Source organism: Culicoides brevitarsis, chromosome 3 (assembly GCF_036172545.1).
Source record: "Culicoides brevitarsis isolate CSIRO-B50_1 chromosome 3, AGI_CSIRO_Cbre_v1, whole genome shotgun sequence".
Lineage (NCBI taxonomy): Eukaryota > Metazoa > Arthropoda > Insecta > Diptera > Ceratopogonidae > Culicoides > Culicoides brevitarsis.
Genome location: NC_087087.1, coordinates 11,138,704 through 11,155,354, shown reverse-complemented (window position 1 = coordinate 11,155,354; position 16,651 = coordinate 11,138,704). Strand labels below are relative to the sequence as shown.

Here is a 16,651-nt window from a genome sequence, read left to right as displayed (position 1 = left end):
AAAATTGAAAAAATTTGTTGAAAATTTCTTTTAAAACGTAAGAAAAAGGACCAAAAAATGGTCAATTTTGATGAAATTTTTAACTTTTTTTTTTATTTTGCCCCATTGGATTTTCGGGCAGGGGACAAAAACATAGAAAAAAATTTGGAGCGGCCTAAATGCCTTAATATTTTTTCTATTTGTTCTTACACTTAATCTTAAATTTGTGTTGGGCAAATTTTTTACAAGTTTGTTCTTTTTTGGTTAATCCATAATCCATTTGGTTAATTGGTAAAAGGTCTTCCAAATAGATCAATTTGTGTTTATGGCTTAAGGCTAAGTGTTTCTCAAAAAGCATATACTAAATCTTAAACGTTTTAGTTGACTCAAATTTTACTATTGATTGTTATAATGCTGCTTCTACTTTCTAAAAAGGAGTTCTAGCTCTTCGAGATCCGTACCGTCTAAGCAATTTGTCGGCATCGGCATTATAGGTATCGTCGAAATTATTATTATTTTATTTTATTATTACTTTAGATTTCCTCCCATATATTTTAATTGAAACTCTAAAGATCTAATTGATGTAGGAACTCGTCCTACTTAATTTTTTAGTTCCTCGATTTCAAACTGCTGTCTTTGTACCTCTCTTTTTAATTTATTTGTCGCAATTGATTCGTTAAGTTTATCGTTTAGGTTTTGAACGACTTACCAGGAAATTTAATAAAATATTAAAATTTTTTGTACTACTTAGGCTTTTTTTTAAATGTTTTGTTGTAATTTGTTTAAGAATCAATTTTTTCAAGTTTTTATTATTCAAAATTATCGAAAGCAATTAGTTTTAGTTTATAGTGTTTTCTCCTATTTTTCTCATTTTCAAAATATAAACACACTTTTTTACATTTATATTGTTTAAAAATCATCAAAAAATAGTAAAAATTAGCAAAAAAAAACAATTTTTCATATTTTAATCATTTTATTAAAAATGCTAAAATCCATTAAAAATCTAAAAAATGATCAAAATTTGTAAAAAAAAAATTTCTTCTAATAATTTTTATTCAAAAAAACATCTGGTCAGCGTATTGTTTTGATTTTGAGCAACCCCGTAACACATTGACAACCCGACAAATGTAAACTGTGTCAAAGCCGCATCACTCGAAAAGTAATTTAAAACAAATTTTTTTGCTAAAAATAAATAAAATCGAGAATGGTGGTTGCTCCTGATGCTCCCTGCGATGTCATCTTCATCGTGGAACAAACATCGGTAAAATTTCTCACAAATTTTCATTTAAAAACCTTTAAAACTTGTTTTTTCTATTCCAGCAAATGGGTGCCTACATCCAAGACATCAAAGCAAATTACATTTCCGACACCGTGGAATTCTTTTCGAAATGCACCAACACTCGTTACGGCATCGTTTCGTACAAAACGGCGCAGGGCACGCTCAGTTCTGCCGTCAACACGTTCGGTCCCTTCAGCAAAACCGCAAATGTCCTCGAAACATTCGACAAAATTGACTTTTCCGGGGGGAAGAGCGAGTCAAATGCTTGTTTGGCGGAGGGATTGGCCACGGCGCTCGTTTGTTTCGAAGATTTGGAACAAATTCGCGAGAATGGAAGTGGCTCGAATAAATTTTGTGTGTTAATTTGTCACAGTGCGCCGTATCAGATGCCGGTTTTGGAGTGTGTCACGTACGAAAATAAGACTTGCGAGCAACTTTCGACAATTTTTCAGGAAAATAACGTTAATTTATCGATAATTTCGCCGCGGAAAATCCCAGTTTTCTTTAAATTGTTCGAAAAAGCGGGCGGCGATGCTTCGGCGACGACCAAAAATTACGCCAAAGACGTTCGTCACTTGGTTCTTTTGAAGGGATTTGCGTTGTCGGAGCGAAGTCCGAGTCCCAATGCTGGCGCTGCGGTGCCAACGAACGTTCCCATGGTCACAAATGACGCCGCGCAGCAACCAAACCAGATTTCGACGCAAAACGCGCAGCAACAAGGCATTTTACAGCCGCCTGAAGGTCAAATGACGCCGAATCAGCAAGTCCCGAACCCCCAAGTCCCCAATCCGAATCAAGTCCCGAACGCCAATCAACAAGTTCAGCAATCGCAACAACAGCAAATGATGCAAATGGCTCAAATGCGGGCCCAGCAACAAGCTCAGCAAGCCCAAATTCAACAGCAACAGCAAAATCCCGTCATGGGTGGCATGAGACCCATGATGTCTCAACAAGGAAATCCCCAAATGGGTCAAATCACCCAGCAACAGCAGCAAATGATGGCGGCGCAGCAACAAATGGCCGCCGCTCGTCAACAAAACCCACGCTGGGCTCGTGCCCCGAACCCTGGCATGGCGCCAAATCAATTTATGAATCAGCAAGGCTTTCCGGGGCAACCTCAAACCGCTCAAGGTCAAATGATGAATCAACCCGGATCCGCATTGCAGCAACAGCTGCAGGGAAATAATCCGCAATCGCAGCAACTTCGCATGCAATTGATGCAACAAAATCAGCAAAATGTGCAGCAAATGCAGCAAGGTCAAGCTCAAGGTCAAATGAACCCCATGAACCAGGGGGGCGGCATGCAAGGTACGCAAGGCGTCAATATGGGAGGACAACCGGGACAACAACAACAAGTCCCGAATGCCATGGGAGTTCCGAATCAAATGGCGACGCAACAACCTCAGATTCAAGGACAAATTCAAGGTCAAATTCAGAATACCGCGATGCAAAATCCAATGCAAGGTCAAATGAGTGCCGGGCCTTCGGGAAATGTCGCGCCGCAACAGCAACAAACACAGCAGCAGCAACCGCAACCAACTGCAGGCCCGCAAACGCAACAACGGCAGAGAATTTGGTCGGGAATCGTGGAATGGGTTGAAAAGTCGAATAAAACGGATCAGACAAAGGTGCCGCGACAAGCTCCGTTCCAGGTAAGAATTTTAATTGATCTAAAAATTTTATTTTATGGTTTTTTGTTAGAAAAATTTTAAAAAACCTGTAAAAAATTATAAAATTTCATTTTTGAACCGATAAAAGATTAAAGTCATAAAAAAGTTTATAATAATTTAAAGAAGAATTTTAAGAAATTTTTAAAGAATAGAATTTTACAAAAAATTAAAAGCTTGACAGAATAAATTTTGAGAAAAATTAAAAATAAGGTTAAAATCAAATATTTAGTTTTAAAATATTAATTTTAAGGCCGCTTTTTGTCCCAAAACAAATGATTTTTAAATACTTTTTTATACAAAATGACAAATTTTCAATAAATTCAACTATAAAATTAAGGAAATATTTTTTAATAAAAAAAAAATTAGAAAATATAAAGTTCAATGGTTTTCGAAAAAATATTTTTCACAGAAGAATTTTTTGTAAAAATATCACTTTCAATACAAAAGTTAAAAAAAATATTGAAAAAATGAAACTCAATAGTTTTATCCGATGCCCCAATTTTAAATTCGAAAATTCGAAATGGGGCATAATAAAAAAAAAGTTAAAGATTTTATCAAAATTTACCGATTTTTGGTGTATTTTTATAATTTTTCAACAAATTTTCAAGAAAATTTTTCAATTTTTAGTAATTTTTGTATTCAAAATCGTATTTCGACATAAAATTTTCTTTAAAAAATAATTTTCATGAAAATTATTGAATTTTTTTTTTCAGAAAAAAAAATTTATTGACAGTTATTTTTATGATATTCATTTTTTTCAATTTTAATTAAAATGTTTTTAAATCAATTTTTATACACAAATATCAATGTAAAAACTCAAAACTACAAAAATATTGATTACGGATCAAAAATTATTTAAAAATTTGTCATTTTGTATAAAAAAAGTATTTAAAAATTTTTTATTTTTTTTGCCCCCCCCTCATTTTATTTCAAAAATTTTGGACAAAACTATTGAGTTTCATTTGGAGCGGCCTTATTTTAAAAATTATTTATTTAATTATTTATTGATTTAATTTTGTGTTTTTTTTAATTGAAACTTTAGTTATTTATTAAAATTTAATTTAAAAAATATTAAAATTAAATTTTTAAGAAATTAAATATTTTAAGAATTTAAAATAAAATAAAATATTAATTTAATTAAAAAATTATTTTAAAAAAATATTAAAATTAAATTTTTTAAATAAATAAATTAGTTATATTATTAAGAATTTAAAATTAAATTAAAAATTAATCAAAAAATTTTATTATTTTTTTTTTTTAAATAATAAAATTTAATAAATAAATTGTTATAAAAAATATTTATTTATTTCATATATTTTTCAGTTGATCTAAAATTTATTTTAAATATTTTTTTAATTTTATTTAATTTTTTTAAATTAAAATTTAATTAAAAATTTAAATAATTTTTCTTAATTCAATTAAAAATTAATTAAAATAATTTTTATTTAATTAACTAATTTTTAAATAATTTATTTTTTTTTTTAATTTTGAAATTTCATAAAATAAAATAGTTATTTAATTGAATGAATTATTTAAAAAATAATTAAATTAAATAAAATTTTTTCAAAATTGAAAATTCAATTAAAAATTAAGAAAAACGATAATATCTAATCAATTAAAATAAAAAAAATAAAATTAATTTAAATAAAAAAAATTTAAATTTTTAATTTAATTTTTTTTTCTCAGGTAACGGCAAACGTGAAAGATGGCGAACTCGATATTCGTGCAGATCACTGGCCCCCTCGCTTGCTAATGCAACTCATGCCAAAAACGATGGTTGGTTCAGCAGGCGGTCAATATCTAAAAGAATCCAAAACCGTCGTTTTCCATCCGACGCAATGCGAAGCCCTCGAATCACTTTCCCGCGTAATGGCTGCCGGCATGGCAGGTTGCGTTCATTTCAACTCCGCGCCACAATGCGACATCATTGTCCTCATTTTGCTCTATTCGATGGACAAAAAAGCCTTTCTCGGCTTCATTCCGAACGATCAAGCTGCTTTCGTAGATCGACTCAAAGCGGTTATCATGCAAAATAAACAACCGCAAGGCGGACCGCAGCAAATGCAGCAACAACAACAAATGATTCAAGGAGTTCCGCAAAATCCGCAGATGAACATGCCGGGACGAATGCCGACTCCCGGCATGGTTGGGATGCAACAAAATCCGCAGCAAAATCAGCAACAGCAGCAGCAGCAACAACAAATGGACCCGAATGAGCAACAGTGGCAAATGAATCAGCAGCAAGCGATGCAGAATCAGCAGGTGATGCAAAATCAGCCGCAAATGATGGGTCCGGGACAGGGAATTGTCAATCCGCAGCAACAGCGGATGGTGAGACCCATGATGCCGAATAATCCGGGATTGAGACATTTGTTGCAGCAACAACAGCAACCGATGCGGATGGGAATGCGACCGCCGACGCAACAGGCGCAGCAAGGAAATGTCGGGCAACAGCAGTACGATGAGCAGAATTATGACGGATTTATGTAATTTTTAATTAAAGGCTTTGATGAGGGAAAGTTTTTCATATTTTATCGTACATTTAAAAAAAATATAATAATAAAAGTGATGAATTTAAGTTAAAAATTTATGACATTCAAAAAAAATCAAATATTTTCTTTTTTTAATAAAATAGTGCTACCCGTAAACTTCGTTCTACCTATCCGTCATTTTTTTTTTTAAAGCAATAAATTTGGTATTTCAACCAAAAAAAAATTACTTAAAAAGAAATTTAATTGAAAATAATAATTTTTTATCGAAAAAAAAACAAAACTATGTCAAAGAAAAAATTTTTTTTCAGTTTCAATTTTTTGGCAGTTTTGAGTTACAAAATGATTAAAAATGATTTAGAGCCCTTATCCATTTGGAGCAAAATCACAAAAATGATTACAAAGTTTTTTTGTTCTTGATTTAGTTTTCAAAACAAAACTATGTCAAAGGAAAATTTTTTTTCAGTTTCAAATTTTTTGGCAGTTTTGAGTTATAAAATGATTAAAAATGATAAATTAGAGCCCTCTGACAAATTTTTATCCATTTGGAGCAAGATTTGACAAAAATTGCTTTGACACAGTTTTTGACATAGTTTTTTTGTTCTTGATTTAGTTTTCAAAACAAAACTATGTCAAAAATTTTTTTTTCAGTTTAATTTTTTTTGCAGTTTTGAGTTATAAAATGATTAAAAATGATAAATTAGAGCCCCTCTGACAAATTTTTATCCATTTGGAGCAAAATTTGACAAAAATTGCTTTGACACAGTTTTTGACACAGTTTTTTTGTTCTTGATTTAGTTTTTAAAACAAAACTATGTCAAAGAAAAATTTTTTTTTCAGTTTCAATTTTTTGGCAGTTTTGAGTTATAAAATGATTAAAAATGATAAATTAGAGCCCTCTGACAAATTTTTATCCATTTGGAGCAAGATTTGACAAAAATAGCTTTGACACAGTTTTTGACACAGTTTTTTTGTTCTTGATTTAGTTTTCAAAACAAAACTATGTCAAAGAAAAATTTTTTTTTCAGTTTCAAATTTTTGCAGTTTTGAGTTATAAAATGATTAAAAATGATAAATTAGAGCCCTCTGACAAATTTTTATCCATTTGGAGCAAAATTTGACAAAAATTGCTTTGACACAGTTTTTGACACAGTTTTTTTGCTCTTGATTTAGTTTTCAAATCAAAACTGTGTCAAAGAAAAATTTTTTTTTCAGTTTCAATTTTTTGGCAGTTTTGAGTTATAAAATGATTAAAAATGATAAATTAGAGACCTCTGACAAATTTCAATCCATTTGGAGCAAAATTTGACAAAAATTGCTTTGACACAGTTTTTTTGTTCTTGATTTAGTTTTCAAATCAAAACTATGTCAAAGAAAAATTTTTTTTTCAGTTTAAATTTTTTGGCAGTTTTGAGTTATAAAATGATTAAAAATGATAAATTAGAGCCCTCTGACAAATTTTTATCCATTTGGAGAAATATTTGACAAAAATTGCTTTGACACAGTTTTTGACACAGTTTTTTTGCTCTTGATTTAGTTTTCAAATCAAAACTATGTCAAAGAAAAATTTTTTTTTCAGTTTCAATTTTTTGGCAGTTTTGAGTTATAAAATGATTAAAAATGATAAATTAGAGCCCTCTGACAAATTTTTATCCATTTGGAGCAAGATTTGACAAAAATTGCTTTGACACAGTTTTTGACACAGTTTTTTTTTGTTCTTGATTTAGTTTTCAAATCAAAACTGTGTCAAAGAAAAAATTTTTTTTCAGTTTCAATTTTTTGGCAGTTTTGAGTTATAAAATGATTAAAAATGATAAATTAGAGCCCTCTGACAAATTTTTATCCATTTGGAGCAAAATTTGACAAAAATTGCTTTGACACAGTTTTTGACATAGTTTTTTTTTGTTCTTGATTTAGTTTTCAAATCAAAACTATGTCAAAGAAAAAATTTTTTTTCAGTTTCAATTTTTTGGCAGTTTTGAGTTATAAAATGATTAAAAATGATAAATTAGAGCCCTCTGACAAATTTTTATCCATTTGGAGCAAAATTTGACAAAAATTGCTTTGACACAGTTTTTGACACAGTTTTGTTCTTGATTTAGTTTTCAAATCAAAACTGTGTCAAAGAAAAAATTTTTTTTTCAGTTTCAATTTTTTGGCAGTTTTGAGTTATAAAATGATTAAAAATGATAAATTAGAGCCCTCTGACAAATTTTTATCCATTTGGAGCAAAATTTGACAAAAATTGCTTTGACACAGTTTTTGACATAGTTTTTGACACAGTTTTGTTCTTGATTTAGTTTTCAAATCAAAACTGTGTCAAAGAAAAATTTTTTTTTCAGTTTCAATTTTTTTGGCAGTTTTGAGTTATAAAATGATTAAAAATGATAAATTAGAGCCCTCTGACAAATTTTTATCCATTTGGAGCAAAATTTGACAAAAATTGCTTTGACACAGTTTTTGACACAGTTTTTTTGTTCTTGATTTAGTTTTTAAAACAAAACTATGTCAAAGAAAAATTTTTTTTTTTTATTTTTCAAATCAAAACTATGTCAAAGAAAAATTTTTTTTTCAGTTTAAATTTTTTTGCAGTTTTGAGTTATAAAATGATTAAAAATGATAAATTAGAGCCCTCTGACAAATTTTTATCCATTTGGAGCAAGATTTGACAAAAATTGCTTTGACACAGTTTTTGACATAGTTTTTGACACAGTTTTGTTCTTGATTTAGTTTTCAAATCAAAACTATGTCAAAGGAAAAAAAAATTTTTTCAGTTTCAATTTTTTTGGCAGTTTTGAGTTATAAAATGATTAAAAATGATAAATTAGAGCCCTCTGACAAATTTTTATCCATTTTGAGCAAGATTTTACAAAAATTGCTTTGACACAGTTTTTGACATAGTTTTTGACACAGTTTTGCTCTTGATTTAGTTTTCAAATCAAAACTGTGTCAAAGAAAAAATTTTTTTTCAGTTTCAATTTTTTGGCAGTTTTGAGTTATAAAATGATTAAAAATGATAAATTAGAGCCCTCTGACAAATTTTTATCCATTTGGAGCAAAATTTGACAAAAATTGCTTTGACACAGTTTTTGACATAGTTTTTGACACAGTTTTGTTCTTGATTTAGTTTTCAAATCAAAACTGTGTCAAAGAAAAAATTTTTTTTCAGTTTCAATTTTTTGGCAGTTTTGAGTTATAAAATGATTAAAAATGATAAATTAAAGCCCTCTGACAAATTTTTATCCATTTGAAGCAAGATTTGACAAAAATTGCTTTGACACAGTTTTTGACACAGTTTTTTTGTTCTTGATTTAGTTTTCAAATCAAAACTATGTCAAAGAAAAAATTTTTTTTCAGTTTCAATTTTTTGGCAGTTTTGAGTTATAAAATGATTAAAAATGATAAATTAGAGCCATCTGACAAATTTCAATCCATTTGGAGCAAGATTTGACAAAAATTGCTTTGACACAGTTTTTGACATAGTTTTTGACACAGTTTTGCTCTTGATTTAGTTTTCAAAACAAAACTATGTCAAAGAAAAAATTTTTTTTCAGTTTCAATTTTTTGGCAGTTTTGAGTTATAAAATGATTAAAAATGATAAATTAGAGCCCTCTGACAAATTTTTATCCATTTGGAGCAAAATTTGACAAAAATTGCTTTGACACAGTTTTTGACACAGTTTTTTTTGTTCTTGATTTAGTTTTTAAAATCAAAACTATGTCAAAGAAAAAATTTTTTTTCAGTTTCAATTTTTTGGCAGTTTTGAGTTATAAAATGATTAAAAATGATAAATTAGAGCCCTCTGACAAATTTTTATCCATTTGGAGCAAAATTTGACAAAAATTGCTTTGACACAGTTTTTGACATAGTTTTTGACACAGTTTTGTTCTTGATTTAGTTTTCAAATCAAAACTGTGTCAGAGAAAAAATTTTTTTTCAGTTTCAATTTTTTGGCAGTTTTGAGTTATAAAATGATTAAAAATGATAAATTAGAGCCCTCTGACAAATTTTTATCCATTTGGAGCAAAATTTGACAAAAATTGCTTTGACACAGTTTTTGACACAGTTTTTTTTGTTCTTGATTTAGTTTTCAAATCAAAACTATGTCAAAGAAAAATTTTTTTTTCAGTTTCAATTTTTTGGCAGTTTTGAGTTATAAAATGATTAAAAATGATAAATTAGAGCCCTCTGACAAATTTTTATCCATTTGGAGCAAAATTTGACAAAAATTGCTTTGACACAGTTTTTGACACAGTTTTTGACACAGTTTTTTTTCTCTTGATTTAGTTTTCAAATCAAAACTATGTCAAAGAAAAAATTTTTTTTCAGTTTAAATTTTTTGGCAGTTTTGAGTTATAAAATGATTAAAAATGATAAATTAGAGCCCTTTGACAAATTTTTAGCCATTTGGAGCAAGATTTGACAAAAATTGCTTTGACACAGTTTTTGACACAGTTTTTTTGCTCTTGATTTAGTTTTTAAAACAAAACTATGTCAAAGAAAAATTTTTTTTTCAGTTTAAATTTTTTGGCAGTTTTGAGTTATAAAATGATTGAAAACAATAAATTTTTTGTTTAAATTTTTGACTTTAAATACTCTGAGATCAGTTTTAAACTATCTATTATCAATGAAAATACCAACAAAAATTTTTTATAAATTTTTATAAAAAAATCAAAATTTCATTAGTATTTTACAGTACCTAATTTTTATTATAAGAAACTTTTCAATTTTTTTAAGAAAAATTTTGATTTTTAATTTTTTTATATCAAAATTTTCACAAATACTTTTTTTTTCCTAAAATTACTCATAGAAAATTATTCATCAAAATAGCTTGACTTCGAAAATTAAAAAAAACATAATTAATTTACTTTTTTTAACTTGCCTTCAAAATTAATCTTTAATGATTTTTGATGACAAGACAATAGTTTTAATTTTTAATAATTTGTAATATTTTAATTAATTTTAATTTTTTTTTAAATTCAAAAACAAAATGAAAAGATGAATTTGATAATTTTTTTTACTAAAAATAAATAAATAAAAGTAAAAAAAGTCAATAAATTTTTCTAATTCTCAAAAATGTAATTAAAAAATTGAATAATTTTTCTTAAAAAAAAAGTTTTTGAAAGATAAAAAAATGTATCAACTCAAAAGCTCATAAGGCTTTTATGAAGAGAAAAAAAATTTCTTAGAAATTGTTATTTTTCTCTCTCAACAAGATTCAAAATATTTTAAAAAGAAACTAAAAAATTCAAACAAGATTTTAAAAATCTTGTAATAACATTTTTAAATTTTTCTTAAAATAAAAATTTATTGAATAAAATAAATATGAGGAAAATCTGAAATATTTCAAGAAAATAAAAGTTCAAAATTAATTTACTTTTTTTTTTATTAAACATTAAAAATTCAACAAAGCGATCGGCGGCGCACGATCTACACACTCCCGATACACGTTAAACTGCCATCCCCATTAAATTTTATCCTAACGACTCGTTTGCACTGCGTGCCATACTGATTCAACAAAGTTGCTCCTCCCCCGGTCTTTGTGTCGCTCGACGTTGCCCCACTCTCGAAATCCCCCACGTTATACAGCCGAATGACGCCACTCGTTGTCGCCGTTGCCAATTTCTGATTATCCGCATGCCAAACGACGTCACTCACGGCACTCGGATGGTCTTTCAGCTCGTAAAGTTGCGAACTTGTCGCCAAATCGAAAATCCTCACTCGCGATTCTTCGCCCGCGGCAGCTAGCCACTTGCCATTCGGACTAAAAGCGATTTTGTGCACCGGCAATCGGCAGTCTGTGAGTACTCGGAGCAATTTGCCGCTCGTGATGCACCACAGCCGGATCGTTTGGTCAACGGAACCCGTCGCGAGGTATTTGCCATTTGGATGGAATGCGATTGCCTGAAAAATATTTTCATTAAAAATTGATTTTTCTGAAAAAAAAATAAAAACTTACGGTGACATCTTGTGTGTGCCCGGCGTAAATTTGCAACGGAAATTCCCTCGTGGTTGACCAAAGTCGTGCCGTGCTGTCACGAGAGCCCGTTGCAAGGTACAAATCGGTCGCACTTTCCGCCACGCACCAAATCGGGTAATTGTGCCCGCGATACACGGCTCCGCAACTGTAATCTGTGGCGCGCCAGGCACGCATTGTCAGGTCACGTGACGTCGTTATCAGTAATTCGCTAAATTGTGAGAATAGGAGATCAGTTATGCCGCTGCTGTGGCCTCGGAAGGTAAATGCACCGTAATCGTCACTAAAAAAAAAAAAAAAAATATTAATAATTTTGTTCAAATTTTAAAAAAAAATCTTTAAAATTTTATATTTTTAAAACAAAAAAAAAATAAATTAAATAAAAAAATAATTTTTTTGCTTTAATTTTATAAAAATATTTTGTTTTTCTTGATTTAAAAAAAAAATTTAATTTAAATTTTTTTAAATAAAAAAAAAATAATTTTTTCGAAGCTTTTGTAAGAATTTTTTTAAATGTAATAATGAATTAGGTAATTAGAGAATTTATTTTTTTATTTTTATTTTTTTTTATAAGAAAAAGAAATTTAAATAAATAAAAATTAAATAAAAAATTTTAAATAATTTTTTTCTTTTTAAGTTTAAAAAAATAATCAGATGAAACAAGTAAAACAAGAAAATTATTGAAAAAAATTGTAAAAAAATTAAATTTCAAAGAAAAAAAATTAACTTCAATATTATTAAATTTTTTGATAATTATTTAATATATTTTATTTTAAAATTATTTTAACCTAAAAGTATTAAAAATTAATCCAAAATTTTTGACATTTTTTGGTACATTTTGATTGAAAAAAATAAAATGTCCAGTAAAAATTAAAATTATATTAAAAAAAACTTGCTTTAAAAACCCATTATTTATCGAAAATTTGATGAAAAAATTTTTGAGTCACGTGAAGAAATTTTTTATTTTTTCTTAAATTTTTATTTTGTGAAATTTTATTAAAGTTTTGACTTAAAAACTTAAAATAATAAAAGTAAAAATTATTTTAATGTGTTCAATCAACGATTAACGTTCAAAAACGTCAAAAAAGTAGTAAAAAAAATTATTTCTTTATTTTTTTTCTTTGAGGATTCCGAAATAAAAAGTTATAAAAAGCAAAAAAAAAAATTATTTTAAATATTTCGAGAATAAATATAAATAAACATTTTTAAATAAATGAAAAAGGCTTAGAAATTGTTTGAAAAATATTTTTAGAATTTACATGCATTATTTGTAACATGATATTTGTTACAAAAAATCTTAAAATCTGAATTTTTTTTTTTTAAATGTTTTGAAAAGTTATGAAAATAGATCATTTTAAATCATTTGGAACCTAAAACTATGAAAATAAATATTTTCAATAAAAAAAATCTCAATATATAGTTGAAAAAATGAATTGAAATTAATATGAATAAAAATAAATAAAATAATGTAGAAAAAAATTTTTTTAAAAATAATTTAAATTTATAAATTATAAATTTTCTAAAATAAAAAATTATAATTATTTGACAAAAAAAAAAAAAAAAAATTAAAAAGTTTCATTAATAAGTTTAAAAAGTCAAAAATATTTTAATTTTTGAAGAAGTTAAAAGTAAAATTTTTCCTAAATTTTTCAATTTTCTTCTATTTTTAATTTTTGTATTCATGTTTTAATTTTTTACTATTTTTAGAAAATTAAAAATTCAACTAAAAAAAATATCAAACAAAAAATTAAAAAAAAAAATAGAAATTTAAAATATTTTTGAAAAATGTCTTTTTGAGAAATTTTTAATCCTATTATAGAAATAATTTTGTTTAATAAAGAAATAAAATTTTAAAAAATCTTCAAAAAAATACTCACAACACATTCTGCCTACTCCGCTTCCCCCAAAATCGTTCCCTTTCCCTCTCGTACCGCGTCTCCCGAATTTTCTTCTGTTTCGCACTCTGAATTTCCTCCTCATCATCACTCGACATTTCGTCTTCCGGATCCTGCACACTCGTCACATGCCATCCGCACTGCCTCGTCGTCGATTTCCCATAAGGTTTCCGCCCCGCTTGTTCACTCCCATCACTGGACCAAAGCATCACGCCGGCATCCTCGAGCCCGCAGGCAAAATGACAATTCATGGCATCCAAATTTCCCGTGCAAAGCACTTCATTGGCGTTTTGCACGGCAAAAACCTGCATCGGTAGTTGATGGGCCGCAACTTTTTCCGTAATTCCGGCGAGATTTTGGAGACGGGTCGCAGCAAGGGCTTTCGTTTCGTCACCGAGCAACGTCGCCGCCCCCGCCCCCGCCGAGGAACTGGCTTGATCGACATCCATCGGTTTTTGTGAGTATTCTGTTTCGGTTGGGTCTTTGGGTTCGTCGCGTTTCGTGGCAGGCTTTGGCGATGCCAGGAGATTCGTAAATTTGCTAATGTCCGTTTCGTGAAGGTCATCGAGGGCGGAGCTACTGAAGCCATTGAGACTGTTGTGATGCAAAATGCTGCCAGAGTCATCGGGAGCGGGCTCATCTTCCGCCTCCGACGATTTATCGTCACTCGTATCGATGTCGATCCAAATTTGGAGGATTTGCAGAATCAAAACGTGCGCATCTTTCGACAAATAACGCCTCAGAGCGAGCAACGTTCGGTCACTCATCCGAATTTGGTATTTGCAGGAACGAAAGTGCGCCGCCTGAATGTCATTCTCGATATCCTGGATGCACGTAATACTGCTCAAAGTGGTAACCAGTTGTCGAAACGCCGCCAAATCCGGATTTTCCTGGTCCACGGAATACGCAAGAGGCACCACATTCGCTGCCGTTTCCTCCATCGTGCCATTGACCTTGGTAAATTGCGTGGCAGCTGATGGCTCGAGGGTCCCCAAAATATTCGCGTATTTTTTCAAAAACTCAATTGCCGGCTTCCAATCGCGTCCCTTGAGCATCTCGATGTACAAATGACACAACAACGGCGGCAACAACCCGAGCAATTCCCGCCGCAACGACGTCTTTTGTGCCATTATGAAACTCTGCAACTTCCGAAATTCCTTGTCAACTTGCGCCGGATTGTTGTTCAGGCAGAAAACGTTCGAGTATAAAAAAGAATTGGCACGCGAAATCTCATTTTTGATTGTTTCATTCATGATTATTTGGTCCCGCGTCGTGGTTTCGAGCAAAAAGTCACTTTGTGTGCGGCGTTCAACGTTGGCGCTGTGGAAACGGGCGAGCTGAAAAATATTTAAAAAAAAAAAATTTAATGAAAGAAATTGACACGGGAACGTGACGGGAGGAAATGACGGATGTGCGTGACGCACTTGCCTACCGAGTAATTTCGTTGTTTCAGGTAATTTCCGAGCGTGGAACGAATAACTTCATGCTTTTTCTTCGTTTTATTGCTCGCCATCGCGGTGATGTTGTTTATATTTGATGTCGAAAGTTGCCACACGCGAATTCAGGCGAAAAGCCCAAAGCGGAATTTGGAAGGTTTCCGTTTGTGACATGGGATTTTTTTTGAATTTTTAATTGTGACGTGGGATTTATCATTTACAGTCGTCTCAAAAAGTAAAGTCGTATGTCTCGTACAGGCGTAGAGGAATTTGTGTATATTCGTACAGCCATGAGACGTACAACGTACCGAACAGAAGATCCTGATTTTTGGAGGGAAAATTTTTTAACAAGATTTGAATGAATTTTTTACAAAAAAATACTTTTAACGAGGCTTTTTCTTAATATTATTTCCCATAATGCCATAAAATTACAAGAAAACTGTAAAAACTTATGAAGTAAACTTGAAGATGCGGGAAAATAAAATTTCACGTTAACATATCACATATTTTATTTGTTTTTAAATTTTACAGAATTTTAATATTTGATCAAAAATATTATTAATGTTATAATGTCACAAAAAGCAATTTTTAACATCACAAAATTATCAAATGTACAACAAAAAAAAATTAAAACCAAAAATCTATTAAAAAAATATATATTTTCTGAATGGAAAATTCTTAAAAAATATTTGGAAAAAAATTTTACAAATTTTCTGATCATATTTAATTTTTTTTTAGCTTTTTTGGAGCATTTCTTAAATTTTACAAAATCACAAGTTCACAAATCAATAAATTAAATTCAAAAGATCACAAAAATTTTGTGAAATGTACCAAAAAAGCTAAAAAAAATTTTATATATGATCAGAAAATTTGTAAAATTTTCTTCCAAATATTTTTTAAGAAGTTTCCATTCAAAAAATATATATTTTTAGTAAATTTTAAAAAAATTTTTTGTTGTACATTTTATAACTTTGTGATGTTGAAAATTATTTTTTTTGGTATAATAACATCGAAGATTTTTGATTGAATATTAAAATTTAGAGCAATTTGCAAGAACTTTATAAATTGTATATTTTATTATAGAAATATTGTGAAGTATTACGTGAAATTTAAACGATAAAACTTAAAATTAGGTAACATTAAAAAAATATATTTTGTCTTTAATTTTTTTTTGATTTAACGTTAGATAAGGAATAAGGCAAAAGTAAAAATATACATTTTTTTTACTATTATGGCTACTTCTTTGTTTGTGAGGTAAAAATTTTACTGTAAAATCATCCGATTTTTGAAAATTAAAAAAAAAATTAAATTAAGTTTCTTTATTCGACTTTAGTAAGGCTAAAGTGTTTTTTTTATTAAGTTTGAGTAAGGCCGCTCCAAATGAAAATCAAAAATAAAGTCCAAAATTTTTGAAAATAAAATGGGGGGGCAAAATAAAAAAAATTTTTGAAATACTTATTTTCATACAAAATGACAAAATTTTAGCAAATTTTTGATCGTTGATCAACATTTTTGTTGTTTTTAATAATCTTCTTTGAAACTTTCAAATTAAAAATTGATTTAATATCATTTTAAGTTAAAAATTGAAAAATTAAAATTTCATAAAAAATAACTGTCAAAAAAATTTGAAAAAAAATTCATTAATTTTATGAAAAATTTTTTTAGAGAAGAAATTTCAAGTTAAAATATGATTTTCAAAACAAAAATTAAAATAATTGAAATTTTTTTTGGAAAATGTCTTGAAAAATTATGAAAATACAACAAAAAACGATCAATTGAAATTTTTTAACTTTTTTTTTATTTTGCCCCATTGGATTTTTGACTTTTAAAATGGGGCATCGGACTTTATTTTTAATTTTCGTTTGGAGCGGCCTAAAAAGAGGAATTATTAGAAAAATGAATTTCATTTTAATTTCTATAATAAA

At 28.9% G+C, this 16,651-nt stretch overlaps 2 protein-coding genes across 2 annotated transcripts; one reads left to right on the top strand and one right to left on the bottom strand.

Moving 5' to 3' along the window:
* Nucleotides 1-1,110: 1,110 nt before the first annotated feature.
* Nucleotides 1,111-5,516, top strand: LOC134834124 (mediator of RNA polymerase II transcription subunit 25). The gene is made up of 3 exons (XM_063848674.1): nucleotides 1,111-1,240; nucleotides 1,300-2,910; nucleotides 4,615-5,516. The coding sequence occupies exons 1-3, from the start codon at nucleotides 1,184-1,186 to the stop codon at nucleotides 5,416-5,418; spliced, it is 2,472 nt and encodes an 823-aa protein (XP_063704744.1). The 5' UTR covers nucleotides 1,111-1,183; the 3' UTR covers nucleotides 5,419-5,516.
* A 5,286-nt stretch (nucleotides 5,517-10,802) lies between these two features.
* On the bottom strand, nucleotides 10,803-14,837 carry LOC134834346 (transcription initiation factor TFIID subunit 5). The gene is made up of 4 exons (XM_063848978.1): nucleotides 14,723-14,837; nucleotides 13,273-14,627; nucleotides 11,378-11,678; nucleotides 10,803-11,322 (listed from the first exon to the last, which is right to left on the bottom strand). Exons 1-4 carry the CDS (start codon nucleotides 14,801-14,803, stop codon nucleotides 10,849-10,851), a joined length of 2,211 nt encoding a protein of 736 aa, XP_063705048.1. The 5' UTR covers nucleotides 14,804-14,837; the 3' UTR covers nucleotides 10,803-10,848.
* Nucleotides 14,838-16,651: the final 1,814 nt, after the last annotated feature.